This window comes from Callospermophilus lateralis, chromosome 10 (assembly GCF_048772815.1).
Source record: "Callospermophilus lateralis isolate mCalLat2 chromosome 10, mCalLat2.hap1, whole genome shotgun sequence".
In the NCBI taxonomy this organism is placed as follows: Eukaryota; Metazoa; Chordata; class Mammalia; order Rodentia; family Sciuridae; genus Callospermophilus; species Callospermophilus lateralis.
The window spans coordinates 49,400,744-49,422,473 of NC_135314.1; the positions used below are offsets into that span (position 1 = coordinate 49,400,744).

The 21,730-nt window shown below is 41.0% G+C and overlaps 1 protein-coding gene across 1 annotated transcript in view; it reads right to left on the reverse strand.

Moving 5' to 3' along the window:
• Atp13a4 (ATPase 13A4) overlaps nucleotides 1-21,730 on the reverse strand; it is a 124,541-nt gene that overhangs the window by 78,118 nt on the left and 24,693 nt on the right. The window contains exons 6-7 of the mRNA XM_077110334.1: nucleotides 9,888-9,941; nucleotides 5,532-5,705 (exon numbers count right to left, since the gene is read on the reverse strand). Of these exons, the coding sequence (XP_076966449.1) occupies nucleotides 5,532-5,705; nucleotides 9,888-9,941 (228 nt within the window). The remainder of the gene's footprint in view (nucleotides 1-5,531; nucleotides 5,706-9,887; nucleotides 9,942-21,730) is intronic.

The window sequence follows — 21,730 nt, forward strand, 5'->3', positions numbered from 1 at the left end:
AAAAGTGAAATTAGTCAATCCCCAAAACCAACTGCTGAATTATTTCTCTGATTTAAGCATGCTGAGCCATAATATGCTGTGTGTGTGTGTGTGTGTGTGTGTGTGTGTGTAGGGGAGGATTAAATGAACTTTATATAGGGCAAAGGGGAAAAGGGAAGGGAGGGGGCATAGGGTTAGGAAAATTAGTGGAATGTGATGGTCATCATTACCCTAAGTACATGTAAGAAGACATGAAGGATGTGACTTGAAAAATTGTGCTTTATATGTGTGAGATGAATTGTAATGTATTCTGTCATCATATAAAACAAATTAAAATTTTTAAAAAGAAACTGTATATATACACAATGGAATATTACTCAGCCTTAAAGAATGAAATTATGGCATTTACAGGTAAATGGACAGAGTTAGAGAATATCATGCTAAGTAAAGTAAGCCAATTCTAAAAAAACAAAGGCCAAATATTTTATCTGATAAGTGGATGCTGATCCGTAATGGGGAGGGGCAAGGGGAAAATGGAGGAACTTTGGATTGAGCAGAATTGATTGAGAGATTGAGAGAGGGGAGTCAAGGAGGTATGTGTTGAGGGGTTAAGATGGTAGAATGAGATGGACATTATTACCCCTATTCATGGGTATGACTGCACAAATGGTGTGACTCTATATCATGTACAACCAGAGAAATAAAAAGTTTTGCTCCATTTGTGTAAAAAATTAAATAAATGAATAAATGCATGTCTAAGGAATGAGAAGGTTTTAATAAGTGGAGATAAATGCCTGTGTTCTGCATCAGTTCTACAGAGAATGTGTGTGGGTGAGAGAGAGGAAGAGTGTTGGCTCCTCACAAGAGTGTCACCCAGCAAGGACAAGGGTTTCCATCTGTTTTGTTCACAGTTACATTCCCAGTGATTTCAATAATGTCTGGTGTCTGCCTGATGCTTGGTGAATACTTATTAATGAATGAATAAGTTGGTGAAAGGACGGAGGGTAGAAAACAGTTTATGGCTAAAAGCATGGACTCCCTGCTGCCTCCATAGAAAAATGGTGCTGATGTGGGGGATGGGCTGTGAGCGACCACCCTGCTGAGGGGGGACTGGGGAGAGGCAATAGTCCCCATCCCCCACCTCACCTCCACCCCCACCCCCACCCCCAACAAGAACGCGGCTGACTGACAAGGCTCCTGGTGGACTGTCAGACTTCAGGATGCCATTTGCATAGCTGATTTGCAGAGTTCCTAAGTTTTTTAACGAAAAGCCGCCAGGCCTGACGTCTTTAATTGGAACTGAAGGAAAAATGCTGCTCTCAGAATGAAGTGCCTTGAGTCAGGCCTCAAAAGGAATCATCACAGAGTTCTCTTTGCACATCGTGGGTCTTTGACAATATGTGATATGCAAAGACGGTGAAGGGAAAAACGTGTGTGTGATTGCAAAAAAAGATGGGAACTACAGAAATCATCAGGAGCATTTAATTCAAACCACCGATGAATGTAAATTAGGCTATTTGCATAGAAATGTGGCATCACTACAAATATTGGTTAAAATTCAGAAATACATGAATAATGAATAAATTCTACCTTAAAGTTTATAAAATAAAAAATGTAATTACTCTTGGAAAAAAGAGAAAAAAAATCTTGCACTTTATGGTGCTTAATAAGAAAGGGGAAATCAAAAATAAACTGAATATGGAAAGTTTTCAGTAAGTACATCATGGTTTTTTTTTTTTTAATGTTAAGAAATGACTACCTAATCAGTGTCTGTGATAATGATCTGCAATCTTACCAGTGTGAGATTGATGATAAATACCAAGTACTGATTTTCTAATAACATGAAGAATAGATAAACAGCACATTTTCGGGTAGGAGTCACCTAGTCCTCTCTAGTGGGACCTTGTAACAGTCCAGCTATTCTAATATAACTCAAATAAAAAATTTTAAAGTGTCATTTTAATGCAAATAACCTAGAAGCAGACTTTTAATCTATTGGTGCTCGAAGCTTATTTTTATCTAAGTCTTGGATAGTAAGAATGTTGGAAATAATTGAGTTCTTGTCTAATTACATAAAGACTAATTTAGAACCTCATTTATTTGAAGGGTCTCTGGCATAAAAAATCCATTTAAAATTACACACAAGCGCAGGTAATTAAAAATTAAAGTTGAAATCAAATGGAAAAGGCAAGATTGAAGTGGGTTGAGACTATTCTGAGTCGCTGGAGGGGCATTGAAAGGCGAGAGGGAATACATAGACTTGAAAAAGAGGCAAAGAAAGGTGTAGGATAGTGGGATGTAGCTTCCAGAGGCTCTGTGGTTTTGCTTTATTTTGATTTTTGGAGTATTTCTAGTATATGTTCATTTGCAAAAGGGACCACATGCAATCAGGAGAGATCTCCTGGCTGGGGTAGAAGAGGGCTGGGGATCCCAGTCACAAGACACCTTACCCATGTCTGCTGTCCTGGAAGGGCATGCCAGACCTGCTGGCAACAAAGGAGGACACATCAGAGCCAGCCGGGCCTTTAGGCATGGACACACCTCAAGCACAGCAAGCTCTTCTTCCAAGAAAGCTTTTCCAGCCGCTTGAGCTATTAATAACAATACACACATGCGCACGCACACACATTTAAAATAGTCTTTGATAATCCACTTCACAGTTTGCAAATGGTTTTTATATACATAATCTCACTTCATCCTCACACCAGCCCAGTAAAGAATAAGTACACTACTAGACCCAGTTTTAAAACTTTTTTGACAATTTTTTTATTTCCTAAGCTACACACGTACATAGTTTTTCATATTTTTATTGGTGCACCATACTTGTACAGAATGGTGGGATTCGTTGTTGCATATTCATATACGCTAGCTCCATTTTGTAAGTGGAGTAGCCAAGATGCTGAAAAATTAGGAACGAACCTAAAGCACTAGGACTAGAAGTCAAAATATTTGACTCCAAATTCCAGAAGGCACTATCTGCCTGTGTCCTGACACTTTTCAAATTTTTCACCCTCGGTAGATTCTTCTTTCTGCATCTTCATTTTCCTTTTAACTGTTTCCCTCTCCAGTTTTTCACTGTCCTCCCTTCCCTTTCCATTGTCTTGTCCATTTCCTCTCCATGCCTTGATCCCTCCAGCAGCCTCAGAGAGCTCTGCACGGCCAGCCAGTGGTTCTCAGAGCTGAGGAGTTTCTGGTTCAGAGGTTTCGCTTCTGGTACAGCCAAAGCAGTGCCCCCTGAGAACTAGTTGAGAGCTCATGGAAGTACCTACAGGGTAGAGGTAAATTCATTCCATGCTACAAAGTAAGAACCTGATAGGTCCTTAGATTCACATGGAGAAGTAGCTCTATGAAAGGATCCCAAAACCTTGGTCTTTCATCAACATCATGTCCCCATTCTGTATTACTCAGCCAGAAAGAAGAATGAAATTATGGCATTTGCTGGTAAATGGATGGAACTGGAGACTGTCATACTAAATGAAATAAGCCAGTCCCCAAAAAACAAGGGCCAAATGTTCTCTCTGATATGTGGATGCTGACTCACAATAGGCATGGGTGGGGGAGTGGGCGGGTGGAGGTTCACCATCCGGAGAGTGGAGGGGAGTGGGGGGAAGGAAGGGGGATTGGGAGTAGGAAAGACAATAGAATAAATCAGACATAACTTTCCTATGTTCATATATGAATACACGACCAGTGTAACTCTACATCATGTACAAGAATGGGAAGTTATGTTCCATGTATATAGGTCAAAAATACATTCTACTGTCATGTATAACTAAAAACAACAAATTTAAAAATTAAAGAAAAAAAATATTAAGATCCCATCCTGGGTCCCAGAAAACAAACCTCTCTCTACTCTGCCCAAGCAAGAAATTCAGACTGTGTCTAGGAGGGCCACTTATGACCCTTTGCTAAATCTGGATTATTTCCCTGCAGACTTTATAGATATCTAATGGCTGAGCCATGAATCAAATGTCCAAGTCTCTATTTATCTCCCAAGGACCAAGACAGCTCCTAAACAGGAGCTATGATGATTTGCATCAGTTTTCTCCGTGTGCGGTTTTTCAGAGCATTAGCAGTACCTGAGAGCCCACTAAACATGCAAACTCCCAGCCCCATCCAAATCTAGTAGACTAGAAACTTCAGGGAGTGAGCCCCAGCTATTTGTGTTAATGGGCCTCCTAGAATATCCTGATGCCAGCTGAGACTTGGGAACCATTGGCCTAAGTATAACCCAGTGGGAACAGCCCTAGACTAGGAGGGTAGCCCTAGACTAACTGTACACATGGTATTTAGTCTTAGGCTCCTCATTCACATATGAGCTCAAGTAAATTGTGTCACCTCCCCAGGCCCCACTTTCCCACCCATCCAATGAAGAAGTCTTGTATGTGAGTGCCAGGCACTTTCCTTACAAGCACATTCTATGAGCCTTCAAAAAGTATGCTTTGACACTTCTGTGGGGTACCGCTCTCTCTCAACATCATCAACATGAGTTGTCATCTGTACTCCACAATAATATCTTGCTTTCTTGAAGTCTTGAAGCTTATTCTTCAAGAACCTCTGGTTAAATTATAGTTCAACTTGCAAGTCAGTCCCTTAGCTGTCACCTGAATCAGGGTTACATGTCAGCTAATCTGAGACCTAGAACAGGTAGCTCTTAAAAGGAACAGGATCCAGAATGAGGGGTGGGGCTGGTCCCAGCACAGCAAGTCAGCAGACATACTTTGTCCGATTCCCAGAGTCATGGAAAGTTAGCCCAAGCTTGGTTAGATTTTGGATTACAACATTTTCTTTTTTTGCCAATTATAAAGCTTGCTGCTGTCCTTCCTTCTTACAGCATTAAATAAAATGTTCATCTAGAAAGATTGATATATATTAAAAGAAGTTACACTCCCAACAGAAGTTGGTTTATCAGGGATTTGGTTGTCATTCTGTGTCTTTTAGGTTGGTGCCTTGTTAGAATCAGTGAGTCAGTCAGAGGGGAGTGCTCCATGAGACTGTCTTTTCACTCCTTCTGGAGGAATATCCAGGTCAGCCCCTCAGCCACCTCGTGTTAGTGGGATCACTACCATGTGCAGGAACACCGGGGAGAGCAGCAATTAACAAATTAGGAAGTCACTTCCCTGTGGAGCCCACCGAGGGATGCTTTCTACCTCCTCCCCAGCTCCTCTCTCCCTTCCTCTAAAGTCACTCCACAGAGGGAACAGGCATGGGTACATAAGGCTTGGGATAAGAGTCAGGGTGGATTTTGTAACCTGTAACCTGACTTAACCATTTCACACCCCCTAATATCTTTAGCTATTAATGTGATTATTTTATAATATTCACAAATGTCACCATTTTAAAAAGAACATGCCACGATATAGGTCTTCTTAAACAAATCCCATCGTGTACAAATTATTGAATTCCCGGGAGATGCCAAGCCATGAACAGACCTAATCATATGGAGAGGGTTCATCTGCCACCTGCCTCATGCTCATCTCCACAGCCCTCCTGCAGCACGACATCTAGGAACAGGGGTCACCAGTTAATTACAAAACCAGGCAGACACTTACTGTTGTCCTCAGTAGCACGATGTCTGCTTCTTGCAAGGAACACGGAACACAGCTTGCCCAGACATGCCAAGCCGGTCTCCAATAAAACACCAAGGGGAGGATTCCAAATGAGACGATGGATCCAGCCAGGCAGAGGACTTTCCTGCAGCTTTGAGTCCGATAGCCAAATATTTCCTGAAATGGCATCAAAATGACTCTCAATATTGGTTGAGCACAATAAATGAACAAATACTGATTTTAGCAATGAACTGGGGGCAGAGAGGGAGTGTTATGGGTGGGGAGGGGAAGGCAAGGAGAGGGAGAGATACAGTGGAGCAGGATTCCTGACAAAGGAATTTCAGACATGATCCCAGACCTCCAAGGAAGAACCATCTAGATGCAAAAATCAGTTTCTACAATTTGGGGCTCAGCTGCCCTGGGCCAAGCACTATGCCAGGCATTCAGATATATGGGTTGTTGAAGTCTCCCAATTATCCTTATGGTACCTGAAATATTACCCTCATTTCACAAACTATGGGCCTGAGCTCAGAATGGCTAAATGGGACGAAGTGTCCAAAGCCTCACAGCCAGTTCTGCTGCTAAGTTTTAAACCCAATTCTGTCAGCAGGCGAGCCTTGAGTTTCATTCATAGCTATAGAGCAGACAGGTCCACAAGCCTTGTGGCAGGAAAGCTAGCCATGACAGTGAACCAATGATCCCCTTGGCTAGAGCCAGCAAACCTCACGGGAATCAGGCTGTAAGGTGTTTTTCTGTTTGTTTGTTTTGGTTTTTTTTTTTTTTTTTTTTAAGAGAGAGGGAGAAAGGGAGAGAGAAAGAGAGAATTTTTTTTAATATTTATTTTTTAGTTATCGACAGACACAACATCTTTGTTTTGTATGTGGTGCTGAGGATGGAACCCAGAGCACGCTACCGCTTGAGCCACATCCCCAGCCCCAGGCTGTAAGGTTTGGAACCAGGATTCAGTGAAAGAATTTGATCACAAGAGGGTTAACAGCCAACTTGCTTTTGGGAGTTTGATCACATATGTCCCCATGTTCCTCCCATGTTAAGTAACAAAAGGAATTTGACATCAGAAGGGATAATACATAGAGACTCTGTAGTTCACATCAACTTGTGTTATTGAGCATCTATTATGAGACAGGAGAGGATATTATTAGATCCTAGACAATAGAAATTTGAACAAGATAAGAGATTCACCTCTAATACATGTCTAATCTAGACAAAATTCTTTCCAAGAAAGGTCTGGAGCAGAATAGAAAACTACCCTTTGAAGTTTATGGCCTTAGTCTCACAACTACTTTTCACAAAATCATAGGTATTCTTTTTACTGGTTATAAAACTGAGAAGGAGTAGAATGTCCTGGTTAAAAGTATATTCTGTGGACCAAGACACTTTGGGTTCAGAGACTAGCTCTGCCTCTTATTGAGTATGTGAACTTCACTAAGTTATTTAATCTCTTTCCTGCTCAGTTTTTTATCAATAAAATGTGGGTAGTGATAATATCTAGGGAACCAGAAAGCTGAAATAAAACTTTGCAACCTCCGCTTCCTGTCTCACCTGATCAAGAATACATTATCTGGAAAGGTTCTGTGATCCCGAGCTGAAAGCTATTTTCAAGTGTAATTATAAGATCCCTCCTACGATTGGCAACACAGACAGGCACTGAATGACATCCTTAGGTATTGTCCACATTTGGCCTGACTCTTATAAAATGTTTGCATTAACTCAGAAATCAAAGCTTTTGACTTATTTGCAGAGTAGACTGTCTACTCTAACATGAATGCTCCTCTGGACCAAGCTCTAGTTTTTGCTTTCCTGGTGCCACAACTGGAAAGGCTCCCCACATCACATCCCTGGCAATGATCTGTTTGTCCCATATAGAGTAAATTACCATCATAGTTTCCCTCCCTGTCCTGATCCTTCCACCATCATCTCCAGTGTGCTGTTCCATTGTACACTTTGTCCTTGATAAACTTCTAGCCCCAGCCTCATCATTTTATCACCTTAAAATTATATATATATATATATATATATATATATATATATATATATACAAATACACATATATACACACACACATATATGTATATATGAAAACTTTTATACTGCCAGTTAGTTGAGCCCCCATGTCATCTGCCTGAGCTTCCCTGTTCTATAGCACAAACCTCTCAGTTAGCATGCGTTTATTTATGGGCTGCACAACAAGAGTCCTCAATACTTTTCAAAATATCTTCATGCTCATTATTAAGATAACATAGGCAGGAATCATGTCTTCATTCTCCAGTTTAAAAAACTCAAGTTCCAAGTTACTATCTACAATAACAGTTATTATTAGTAACTAATTATTAATGATAGCGATGCTAGCAACTAACATTTATTGGGCACTTAAAATTCCTTCACTAAGTACTTTACACATCATCCTCTGTTTAAGAAAGAGGAAATAAGTTTCCCAAGACACAAAGCTCCTAAGTAACTCCAAACTGGGCCTCCACTGTAGACCTCTGAAGCACATGGAAGACAATGTGGGCTGGCTATTTCTGCTCTCAAGCTCTTCTACATTCTATCTTTAATTTCAGTTTACTTTAACTGATGTTTATTGGGTCTGCCAAATAGCAGGCATGTGCGTGACCCAGAGATAAATGAGACAATGTCTCTAGCCTCAAGGAGCTCATTAGTTTAGAGGGGAGGGAAGACACAAATAGAAAGATTAAACACAGAGCAATAAAAGGTTTTTACAGAAAGGTGACCATATAAATTGTCCTAGGAATGAGGTGCTACAATAACACTGGAATGATGGGAGTAGACAAAGGTGTCCCTGGCAAGCCCAGCAAATCGACCCCTGTAATACCACAATGCCACTCTAGAAGCTTCCCTACTGTCAGCCTGCTGGACACTATCACTCCATTTAGTGGCTCCATGATCCATAATACTAAAATTACTAAATTTTCTGTAGAAACGATGAAAAAAAAATGTGGACAAGGAATGGACAATTATTGCTTCTTGAAGTGAGTTGAGTTGTACTGACTCAAAGTGAATTGCATTCCAGGAATAATTAACAAATATTGGGTTTAAAATTACAAAAATTGACATGGTGCTATTACCATCTCATAGAAATTTATTTCCTATAGTCATAGAGTGCCTTCCATGTCCCTGAACATGCTTGAGGGAACTCTCCCTGCCACCCTGCATTCCACCTACTCTCACCTCCCACAAAAAAAAGGGGGGATCAGTGACCCAAAAAAAAGAACATTAGGAAATTTTCAAAAGAATATTACACAAATAATTAAACTCATGGCAGGCTGTGTGCATTACAGAACAGCACAGTGTTCCTGTCTTCATCCTTTGCTTACCCACACATTCTTCTCCTTCCTCAGTCCCTAGACATTCAGGTCTTTTGCATCTATAAGTGCTTAAACTTTGGCTTCCAGCTATCCAGGACTTCTCCCCACCGGAAGCCAAACTTTGGTCCCAAAGCAATGGTTTAAACTTCCTCAGCGAGTAGGTCAACAGAGAGGCCAAACCTATGGACTCTCTCTTTATAAAAATATGCACACCTCTCCATCGATTTTCAGGGATGTTCCCAGTTCTTCAATAAGAGGCTCATGAGGTTGAATCTAGTTAATCTTTCAGAATTTACCCTCAGCACTTTAATTTAGGGTTTGACATGAGGTGAGCACTTGGTGATACATGAAGTATAGACATAAGAACATGGAAATGAAACAGGACACAGGTCAGTGGCTGTCTCCGAAGAAGTCTTTCCAGTATGATGTCATCACATGGGGACTACCAAATCCCGAGAGTGACTCTCAGCCTTCTAGTCCCAGAAACTGCTGAAAGAATCATTGTCCACAGGAAATACGCAAGGTGAGCAGATTTCAGAGACCAGGGCACACAGAGGGAGGAACAGATGAAATCATCACACCAACTAGATCAATGTGGGGGTTGTATTATGATCACATTCCCTCCCCAACAGCACCATCCACAGTCATGGTTGTCCTGACAGTGGAGCTATATGTCAGCACAGTGCTTAAAATGGGCTCTGGAATCTTCTCTGACCATCTCACATCCTGATTGATAGGCGCCCTCTTTAAATACATTAATTTGTTCAATCAAATTATAGTCAAATTTTGTTGGCCTGGGAGCCATTTAGTCTCTTGAAGACATTTTACATTTCTCTACAGGCTTTGTTTAATATTTGAAGGTTTTAAAAGATTCCATTTTTAAAAGTTGACCTCCCTGAAGATAATTTCTTTTCCCTTATTTCAAAATGTTAGGTGTGAAAAGAATACTTTGCTGTAATTTCCATGCATTACAACACAAATCTGTCAAATGAATGCGATTTACCTTGCTGCTTACCTCCACTCCGATACCTATTAAAATTTCTGCTTCAGTAGTTTCTTGTTTGCCACTCTTTAGTACAAAAGAGAATTTCCCAAGCTTCTAAGTTAATGTGACTTTGAGATTCTCATACTGAACAACCTAATCCACAAATCTGGAGGCACACAAAGAATAACCTGCAGATAGGTTTCTCATTGACCTGCTAAGTATTTCTTAAATTTTTAAATTGGTCCCCTAGCTATTTTCACACAAAAGTAGCCATTTCTGTTTTTTTCTTCCAAACAAATCAGAAATTGTGGCCATATTTCCCCCATGTTCTTGTACTGTGAGAATCAGGCAGAGAGGACAAAAAGACACCTTCCAAATAAACCAGGAAGGAGCTTGAACTCCACCCAGTGAGAGGATGCTGTCACAATCCATATCCACACAAGGGATTGAACGCCACGCTTCATGCACGTAGACCACGGCGGCACCCAGTGGCGTGGATGACTCTGTGAATGGCAGGTGGACATGGTGCCAAGTATTGCAATAACATCACGACCACTTCATAAAGTTAAAAGCAAATTCAATTTAAAGTATTTTTTAAGGATTACAGTTAGATAAAATAAACCATACAGAAAGGGAAAGAAGGATATGAAGAAGACACAATAGAAGACAATGGCCACCTCTACTAGGGCCAGGCAAGGGTGTGACAGGTCAGACAATTAGATGCAGGTTATTTTCAGGATCCCAGTTTTCATCTGGGTGGTGGGTTCGTCACATTATTCTGAAGAACTAATGGAATAACTAAGCTAATGCCACATAACCTGGACAGATAACCAGAGTGCATCACAGGCCCAAGATTATGGATTATCTAATTGGGAATATCTGAAGTCATGGAAGAAAAGAAAGAAAGAACCAGCTGGGGTGAGGAAGAGGTGCCCGTGGTAAGGAGCAGGTGCTCTCCTGATTCCTGTTGCCCTTGCCACACTTTATCCTCCCCCTGCCATTAACCACATGTCAGGTTCCATCTCTCATCTCATCCATTCAGCCCACTCATTAGAGTTACAACCTCTCCCTGGAGGGCAGCGGTTCCCCTCCAGAGGTGAGCTTGTTTCCCAGGGGACACTTGGCAATATCTGGAACATTTTTTGGAGGAAGTGTCACTCTCAATGAGGTAAAAATTGCTTCTGGCATCTGGTGGGTACAGGCCAAGAATGCCACTACACATTCCACAAAGCAGGGGAAGGGCCCCCTCCCAACCCTCATAAGAAAAACTCATCCTGGCCCCAAAGAATGCCCAGCTTGAAAATCCCTGCTTCAAACATTTTGGTTTTCCCCACCTAACTTAAGCAGACCTCTAAATTCTGGTGCCTACAGTAGCATCCTCAATGCCAGAGAACTTGGGACATTTTGATTTTGAAATCTGCAGAAAAAAAGGACTCATGGTTAACACCCACTGCTATGGTTTGGGTGTTGTTCGACACCTTCAAGTGTTCATATTTAGGGAGCACAGCCCCCAGGAGGCAGTAGTGGGAGGTGGTGGGACCGTTGAGAGGAGAGGCTAGTGGGAGGTTCTTAGGGCTTTGGGTGGGGCACACCCATGGAATAGAGTCTCCTGGAGTGAGTTCTGGAGTTTGTTATAAACACCTGAGTCTGACCCTGGAGTTGTTCTCTGGCTTCCTGTATCTAGATGTTCATGAGCCCTTTCTCCTTGAACACTCCTGCCATCTGCCATGGGGCCTTCACCAGGGTCTGTGCCATGCTATTTGAACTTTGAGCCTCCAAAACTGTGAGTTAAATAAACCTCTTTTTCTTCATAAATAGCCTGCCTCTGAGGTAAATGGATGGCGGTGGAGAAGATAATGCTAAGTGAAGTCAGCCAATCCAAAAAAAAAAAAACAAATGTCAAATGTTTTCTCTGATATAAGGGGGGTGACTCATCGTGAGGTAGGAAGGGAGAGCATGGGAGGTTTAGATTAATTCTAGATAGGGAAGAGGGGTGGGAGGGAAAGAGAGGGGGAAGGGGATTAGCCAGGATGGTGGAATGTGATGGTCATCATTATACAAAGTACATGGATGAAGATTTGAAGTTGGTGCCAACATACCTTATATACAAACAGAGATATGAAAAATTGTGGTATACATGTGTATTAAGAATCGTAATGCAAAAGGAAAAAAAGAGTACATGTACAATGGCATAAACTGGCGTGAACATACTTTATATATAGAGATATGAAAAATTGGGCTCCGTATGTGTAATAATGATTGTAATGCATTCCACTGTTGTTGTGTATTTTAAAAATAAATAAATAAATAAATAGCCTGCCCCTGGCATTTCATTATGGTAACAAAAAGTGACTAATAACAACCACTAAGGTCAGCAGTGGTCCAGTGCAGTCTGACAATTCATTTTGCACATCAGCAAATTGAGGGGCTGAAAGAGGAAGCAATTGCCCACCTGGTCTCTTCTTCCTCTCTCCCTTCCTGACCTCATCTTGGGCCACTCTCCTTCTAACTCACTCTTCCCCAACCATAGGACTATTTACACTTCCTTGAATCCACCATGTCCTCACCCACCTTACCATCTTCCCGTGGCTGGCTACTTCTCACCTCTTTAAGCACCCTTTAAATGTTTGCTTCTCAGATCTCTTAGCCAATCATCCTATGTCATTAAGCCCCTGATCTCATACGCCATTTATAATACTTTGTAACAATGTCACAATTAGCAATTTGTATATTTATTTTTGCTTGCTTTTCTGTGTTTCTTCCTTTCTTCCTCCACTAGCAACTATACTTTTAAATTCTGTCAAATTAGAGCCACTCAAGTTTGTATCCACCATGGATATTATCTGCATGCAGTAAGCACTCAATAAATACTTGATGAATTAATAAAATAATAAGTGACTATACTAAAGGAAGAAGGGAAGGAAAAAGAAGACAGTTCTAGGGAGAGACACAGAGAGAAAGGAAACAAAAATTAAACTCTTTCTTTATTCTTAGCTCAACAGATTCAAGTGGATTTTCTTCTTGAAATGAGTAATAAAATCAGTCTCCTGGTGGGGAAGGGAGAAAACATAAGCAACCCCCAGATACTGCACTGTGCCTTGGACCATTAGGAAATGTTGAGTTGTCCCTATCATTTTCATGACATTCAAGCTCATCTCTAAGGCCATCTTTGTTGAATGAGTGCTTGCATTTTTGCTGTTTCTTCCTCTTTATAGTCTGTCTCCATGAGACACAAAGATGGTAAAGGTAAGACTGAGTTTCACAAAACCACTACCTTCAACAGAGCCAACCAAGGACCTGAGCTGGAAGGAACCAATGGTTGGACACCTGCTTTAGGCTGCTGTTCAGGCCTAAAATGTGTGTTCACAGTCACTGTTGTGTGAACTGGGCTGATTTTTCAGTCTCGTACATTATTTTACAAAATACAATTACTAACAAAACCAAGAAACTCCAAGGACCTCTTGACAGCTAGGTCTCATTTTCCATTAACAATGCTCACAGCTATTGAGAGGTGACACAAGAAGGCTGTGAGGAGATCCTTAGGAACCAAGTGGCCATGCTGCTACTCTCTGCCTGGTGGCAATGTCACTTAACCCAGTTGCATTTCCCAATTTGGAACGTCATTTCTCTTTCATTCCTAAATGAGGCATGTCACTTCTCTAGTCATGGAAAAACTGGACTCCCAGTTTCTCTTGCCACAATGGCCTTACCTCATGTGATTGCTGTGAGACTCAGTGGAAGAGCACCTGTCCGGCCCCAGTGCCCAGGAAACCACCATAAACATGTTTCAGCACAGCAACCTCCAACACAAAGCCTGCAAAGTATCTGTGCTTCCATTCAATTAAAATTTACCTACTCTAGCTCAGGCTATGAGTAAGGTATGTCTGCCAAAGATAAATTTTTCACCCTCGAAGGACTAACAGAAAAGATGATGAATTAAAAAATAACGATAATTCAGGGCAGAAAATATTAATGCCATATGAAAAGCACAAAGGAAAAAATTAGTTTTAAATGATGAAGAGATCGTAGTGAGATGATAATTAAGAAAAGCCTTCCAGGAGAATTGCTACTTGAAATTGACTTGGAGAGAATCGGTAGAATTTCAATAGTTGGAAAAGGAGGGGAGGAAAGGGAGCCTTGGAGTGGAGGAGCTAGTCCTCAGCAATGGTGCTGAGTCTGGAAACAGAGTACATCTAAGGACAAGTTTAACACATTGCGGGAGGTCAGTGCACCACGGCATTAGTTAACCCAGTCTCACGTGGTTTGATAATGCAACTTTACAGGGGACTCTGGGGTCCTAAAATGTATAACTGCTCTAGCTTATGGTTAGACAAATGAAAGCTTACTAAACCCTGGAAAATGACACCCACATCTTTCCCCACCCACCACCACAAGTGGACTTCTCTTGATTGCCCCGAATTAGTATTTCCAGGAAAAGCCAAGGGCAGAGGTTGCTGCCTATTGGCATTTCACAAGAGGTACACTCTGATTATGGAAATAGACAGGACAGATGAGCTTGGGGCTTTAGTTTTTTATGACTAATCAGAGTTTCCTTCTCTTAGCCCAGGATGCTGTCAGCATAAACTCATTCTTATCACAATAGTTAGCTGGCAGAAAAGCAACCCATCCCAATCACTGGCACCAGACAAGGTGGTAACACCCTTCCTTGTAAATGTTCACCCAAACTTGGATTGAAGGTCATGAAAACTCACAGTTCCTGTAAATAATAACTTATTATTATGCTCCCATCTCTTTAAATAAACATTTTCCTATATGCAGTTTTAATTCTCAAGCTTATAAAGTAGGTAATATGAGCTGCAGATCAGAATAAGGAAGATTAGGTTCAAGGAGGTTAAGAATGTACCCAGAGTCACCCAGCTGGTAGGTAACAAAGCCACATCCTTCTTAATTCAAGCTCTTCCCACCCAACAGGACTGCCTCTCATGAAGATACTCCCTCCTCCTTGCTCCCTAATATTCTCATCTGCAGGTGTCAGAGGGGGACAGCTCTTGAACACTTGCTGATTGTTCACATTTGAGCTAATGGATGTGCTGCCCAGACAAGTTCTCAGGTTCCCCTTAAACAGGTTTCCACAAGCTTCAAACTGCAGAGTGAGAAGAAAGAGGCAGGAGGAACTCCACCCAACAGCCAGACAGTAGTTTCTGCAGACAGCATTCTAATCTCTCACTCTGGTGATCTTGGGCAAGAGGCATTTCTAGGCTCTCCTGTGATGCTGAAATTGAAACTGCTCTTGCTGGACATGTCCTTGGCAAGGTAAGAAACAGGTTTGGATTTTGTGCCCAGTGCCTGGCACAGAGCAACCAAAACCCTTGTAATTTCCAGAATAACAGTAGTGTATTTGATTATTTGGACTGAGCCTGTTTCAGCCAGACCTGAGTTTACACAAAGGTATACACATATGTGTCAGGAAACCCTGAGGTTGGTTACACTTGGTGGACTCCTCAACAGCTTTAGGATGTGGGCTGGTGACCAGAGGTGCCAACCATGTGCTTAGAGGGATGGAACTTCAGCCCCTCACCTCTGGGGCAGAAAAGAGGCCAAAATCAACCCTTTTTTGCAATTAAACTTCAATAAAACCCCCATATGACAGGATCAAAGAGCCACAGGGCTAATGAACACATCCAGACCAGGAGAGAATCATGGAGACAGAAACTTCTAAGCAAGGGACACTTCCAGACCTTACCCTATGTACCTCCTCTTCTGGCTATTCATTGTTATCCTTCATAATAAGCCAGTAATAGTAAGGAAAATGTTTTCCAAAGTCTCATGCACCATTAGCAAATCATCAAATATGAAAGGGTGAAAGGTTTGGAAATCACTCCACTTTGTACCCAAATCAGGCAAAAATATGGATAACCTGGGGACCTGACACTGTGCCTGGCATCTGAAGTGGGGATAGTCTTGGGGACTGAGCCTGTAAACCTCTGGAGTCGGCACCAACTTTGGGTTGAATTGTAGGACAATCCAGAGGAAAAAAACAGCTCATGATTTGAGAGACAATAAGAGCACAAAGTGGATCTGGTGCAGCCACCCCATCCAGGCAGCCTACTCACCACACGGTGCAAAGAACCAAGACGGGGAGTGAGCAAGAGAAAGGGCAGCTCATTAAAGACCTAGGCTGAAGACCTGGAGCTGCCACTTGTGAATCTTACCATCTGGAAGTTTCTACCCCATCTATGAAATAAGAATAAGAACTCTTACCTCACAAAACTATCCTAAGAGTGAAATGGGATAAAAAATTGTGAAAGTTATATTCAAACATGAGTTGATATTTTGACAGGAAATTAGACTGGAGGCTGCCTGATAAATGCTCAGGGACCCCTGGAAAGTCATTGGCCCTCCATGTGGTTCAGATCTCAGCTCCCCTCACCTCACAAGCTGCAGTATGACCCAATCACTCTAGCACACCACCTTTTAAATCCCCATGGGCCTTTTCTCTCTCTTTTATTTTAGTGTGCGTGCGTGTGTGTGTGTGTGTGTGTGTGTGGAGAGAGAGAGACAGAGAGAGAGAGAGAGAGAGAGGTGGCTAGAATGTACATTTCCAAAGAGCTGAAGAGCTTCGGCCTGTCTTGTTGATGACAGAGTCGGGCAGGTAGCAGAGCTGTTTCTGGCACACAGTAAACCCCCTAATATTTTTTGAGTGAATGAACAGCTTAGATGACACTGTAAGGATCTCAAGGTGAGGACGTAGATGGGACTATTAGGAGACTGGTGAGTGGAGAGGCCAAATATGATCATCATACATTGTTAGCACCTGATGATCGCTTAGCAAGTATCAATGAAACTCATGGTTTTTCAAAGAAAGCCAAGATCCTAAGAGAAGTCTCAAAAAAGGAGGCAGAGGGAAAAAAAGCACAGGAAGAACAATGATATTCTTCCAGAGTCACTCTTCTGCTCTTCCACCAGTGGAGGATGTGTCTGGACAATGAATCTCACCCCCTGGTATCACTATCACTATCTGTCTGTATCCCCAGGTAGCATTAGTCATTTAACATATGATTTTAGAAAATGAAGAACTTCTCATAATCTCTGAGAAAGAAAAGGCTCAGAGATAATCAAATGATACATTCTTTTTACAACATCTTCAAAAAATGCTGTCCTGACTTCCACACATGGAGTGAAGCAAACTCCTTACTGGGAAACCTGCTACATCTTCAGATAGTCCTGCTAGCAACCAACCGTGCTGTGTGCAGACACGAGGTCAGAGCCCAGAAGGCGGACTCCAAGCCCCCTCCCTGCTCTACATACATTTCTCTGTCAACCCAAACAATTCCGCTCCTATCTGTCTTATATATGGATTTTCCATTAAAAGTTTGTGATTAAACAAGGATCCGTGTAGATACAACCATTTTGAAAATCACTACATTACCAAGCTCTCCTGATGAGATAGCCTGATATGCCACAGACCACAACTTCTACCCTTTTTAGTACATAGGGGGAGCTTTCTAACATTACTGATGAGTAATAACTTACTAAAGCTATTTTTGGGTCAGGCACACTGGTTCTCACCCACAGTCCCCACACTTGGAGGGCTGAAGCAGGAGGATCACTTGAGCACAGGAGTTCAAGATCTGTCTCAAAACAAATAAACAAATAAGCCACTTTTGAAAGCAATTTGGTATCATATAGTAAGAGTGAAGTGATATGTACCATGTGACTCAGCAATTTCATTCCGGGCATATTCTCTACTGAAATACCTCTTTGTTTGTACCAGGATACGCACACGAGAGAAGTTCAAAGCTGGATACAATTCAAAGGTCCATCAACAAAGAAACCAACTTTTAAATGATGGTTTTACTGAGATATATTCTGCCATAATTAAAATTTTTTAAAAGTCAATTTTATGCAATAATAAGGATCTATCACAAGAATTTAAAAAGCAGAAGTAGCAAAACATGAAAGAATATAGCTTGGTTTCAATTATATACAGTTGAAAAATATTGTTTGGGGATGCATATGTATATGGGAAAGACATTTGAGAGGCAAGGAAATGATAATTACAGAAGTCATGTGAAAGGGTGTCTCCAGATTGGAGAAGAGCAATGGGCATGAATTATTAACTAGCATCCCAGAAGAGCCTGAAATGATAGTAGTGTTGTTCTCTAACTTAGACAATGATCACATGGGTTTTTATTTATAATTAAATTGGTTTTGCATATTTTTGCACCTTTATATAACCTTTTTAAAAATGCCACATACTCTCAAATTATTGGAATCTATGTTTGCTCATGGGGCCCATATCAATGCTTGATGGGCATGTGAGTCCATGCATCCACAGCAATAACTCTTAAGACTTATCAAGAGTTGTGGTCCAGGGCTGGGGCTGTAGCTCAGTGGTAGAGCGCTTGCAAGCACTAGGTTCGATCTTCAGTACCACATAAAAATAAAAAGATAAAATAAAGGTACAATTCAACAATAATAAAATAAAAGAGTTGTGGTGCATAAGTTTGCAATGACTAGTATCAGGGAAAAAAACGGTCCTGGCTTAGATATGGGAACCTTAGATTTTCAAGTGAATTTTCATCCTTTTAAACACCCCCTCCCCACCCCTGGGGTCCATTTCTCCAGCTGAAATAGAAAGGGATGAATTATATGATTTTGTGATACCTGTAGGTCTTATAGCAATAGGAATGTGCTGTATATCATCCCTGTGATAGACCACAAACCTCTCATAGGTGTACATCCAAGGTCAAAGACTCTTCCAAGCAGATCCCTACTTGCATTTTAAAGCTGCCCACGTGATCTTCAACATTCAAACTCCAATTTTTTTGTTTTTGTACCGGGGATTGAACTCAGGGGCACTTGACCACTGAGTCACATCCCCAGCTCTATTTTGTATTTTATTTAGAGACAGAGTCTCACTGAGTTTCTTAGTGCCTTGCTTTTGCTAAGGCTGGCTTTGAACTTGTGATCCTCCTGCCTCAGCCTCCCAAGCCTCTGGGATTACAAGCCTGTGCAATTGTATACCCAGCCCAAACTCTGGCATTCTTTTAGGGGAAAATAAAGGATGGTTTCTTCTGCACTGTTTGTACAAATAGGTGCTAACATGATATGGAGACCACCTGCTTGAGAACTGTCAGACAGTCTCTGACAAGAACATGTCACATGCAGGAAGCCCCACTGGCCCCAGGAATGGGAAGAAGCTTGCCACTGCTTGATTGCCTAGCCATCATGCCATATTAGTCAACCGAACATCAAAATAAACCAGTGTGCCAAGAGGACCTGAGTCATTTTTCTAACTGTGTTTGGACTTGAGCTTAGCCATGAAGAAGGATCCTTGAAAGCCTTCAGGTGGCACCATCAAGCTGAGTGAGGAATGGTTCTGGTTTCAACTGGTAGAAAAGAAGCCCCCTTATCTTCTGGAGAATTTTAATTAAATGACAAAAGTGGAAACTGGTGACATTGGAATGGGTAAAGAGGAAGTGAATGACTTGTCAATAATGGAAAACTGCAACTCTAGATAGGGCCAAGGGGGGGGAGGGGAAAGGAGGAGGCATGGGGGTAGGAAAGATGGTGGAATGAAGTAGACATCATTACTCTAAGTACATGAATGAAGACATGAATTGGTGTGATTTTACCTTGTGTACAACCAGAGATGTGAAAATTTGTTCTCTATATGTATAATATGAATTGTAATGCATTCTGCTGTCATATATGACAAATTGAAATTTTAAAAATAAGTAAATAAATAAATAAGAATGGGAAATTGTGGCCTGGTGCAGTGGTACGTGCCTGTAATCCCAATGGCTCCGAAAGCTGAGGCAGGAGGTGGGGAGTTCAAATCCATCCTCAGCAAAAGTGGGGCACTAAGCAACTCAGTGAGACCCTGTCTCCAAATAAAATACAAAATAGGGCTGGGGATGTGGCTCAGTAGTCAAGTGACCCTGAGTTCAATGCTCCGTACTCAAAAAAACAAAAGAATGGAAAATTGCTTGGGAGAATTGTGGAGCATAAAGAAGAATTTCTGCTTTTTAAAAATTCTCTACTCACCTAATCCAAGGTAATTCAGGACATTAAATGCTGGGTCAGATAATTATAATTATCTCAGAGATTACCTAAACTTTCATTATTATAGAAGCAATACAAGTAGATTTTATAGATCAGAAAAATATTCTTTAAAAAACTTGACATTCCCACCACCTAGAGATCACCCCAATTAACAACTTAGTTCATACTCTGCTTTTCTTTTATCAAAATTAAATCACACTGTAAATGCTATTTTATAATCTGCTGTTTTATTCCAGAGCCTCTATTTTTCTAGATCAGTGAATATTTATCTCATCCAAAACCTTTACTATATTCTAATGTCACAATGGACCCACTAGTGTCCAATACAACTGGTTTTTCCTAACTAATTTGGCACTCATCTATTTCTTATTCTATATAATGGCTAATGGATGTTCACTTCATAATTATCCATTAAGCTTTACATAGTTTGTATAGTTTTGCATAGGTAGACCATATAATATTAATAGATGCATGATATATAATATATAGTACTGCATTTCACAATAAACGACAGAGAGAAAATATCGGTCACTCTCATGATTAGCTTAGTACTTTCGATGGTTCTTATAATGCAATTCTTTCCTTGTTTCATGAGACCCATTCACTGAAGGGCTGGCTGTTCTTCAGGGGTTCATTTGCTCATAGCTACACCCACCCTCCAACCCCCACCCAACATACTGATTTCAGATGCTTCATAAAGTCAGTGAACAAATACAATATCTAGCTGATTTCATCATCATGACTATTGTTTGTTTGTTTATTCATTTGTTTGGGAATAATTACATTTATCCCACAGGAGAATGGCAAAAAGTCGTCAAAGTTTTTGTTGATAAGGAACTTAATTTTTGTTTTATTATTTTACATTCTGATAAAAATTTTACATGTGATTTTATGTCAATTTACGTTTGAATCTAAAGCAAACAAAAGAAGGAACTTTCTTAGTATAGTGCTTGAGATCTTTTTCATATAATGGCACTCATAGAAAAATGATAATATTTGCACAGTATAGATCAGGTGAATGAATACAGTTGTTTGAAGCTGGAGGAGACCACTATCTTAACATTCCTGCAAACTCCCCAGGGCCATCTGTGATACAGCAGTTCCATAGCCAGGCCTCATCCTGCATTTAGAGAGCACAATAACTTACTCTCATTTCTTTGTGTCTAATTGGAATCAAATCGGACAAAGCTACACTTAAAATGAATATGTCACCATAACTATTCACCATTCCTCCAGATGTTCTATGCTTTCTTTCTGCTTTTATTCAAGCAGATTTTTTAAAAATGTTTTTTGTTTTGTTTTGTTTTTGTTTTTCAATGTCAAGCCCCACTTTTTTCCTCTGTCTTCTGGGGTGGGGGAGATCTCTTAGCAATCTTTAAATGTACTATTCAGATGAAGCTTTGTCCATGATACTCTCCATCAGAATTAATCACAAGTTCCAAATCAAACATTACCTACACCCTCCCCCCTCTCTTTCTGAATCACTACCACACCATTATGCGTTCTGTTGTGTGACTCAGAAATCTAGGAATTTCCGTTAATATTCTCCTCCTCATTTCTCAAACATCTAATTAGTCCAAGGCCTATTGATTATCTTCCAGATATTTCTCAAGCCCTGACATTCCATTCCCTTGCTCCATCCCTGATACTACTGCCTACTAGTTCAGCCTCTCACTGGAATCACTACAAGAGCCTCTGCGTCCAGCTCCCCCTCTGTCTGAGGTTGTCCACCCCACTACAAAGTGATCTTTCTAAATAAAGTTCTGATTTTTCACTTCCCTGTTACAGTGACCAATTGTCCCCACTTCTCCAAGACTGAGGGTTGTGAGGTTTTTGGTACTAAT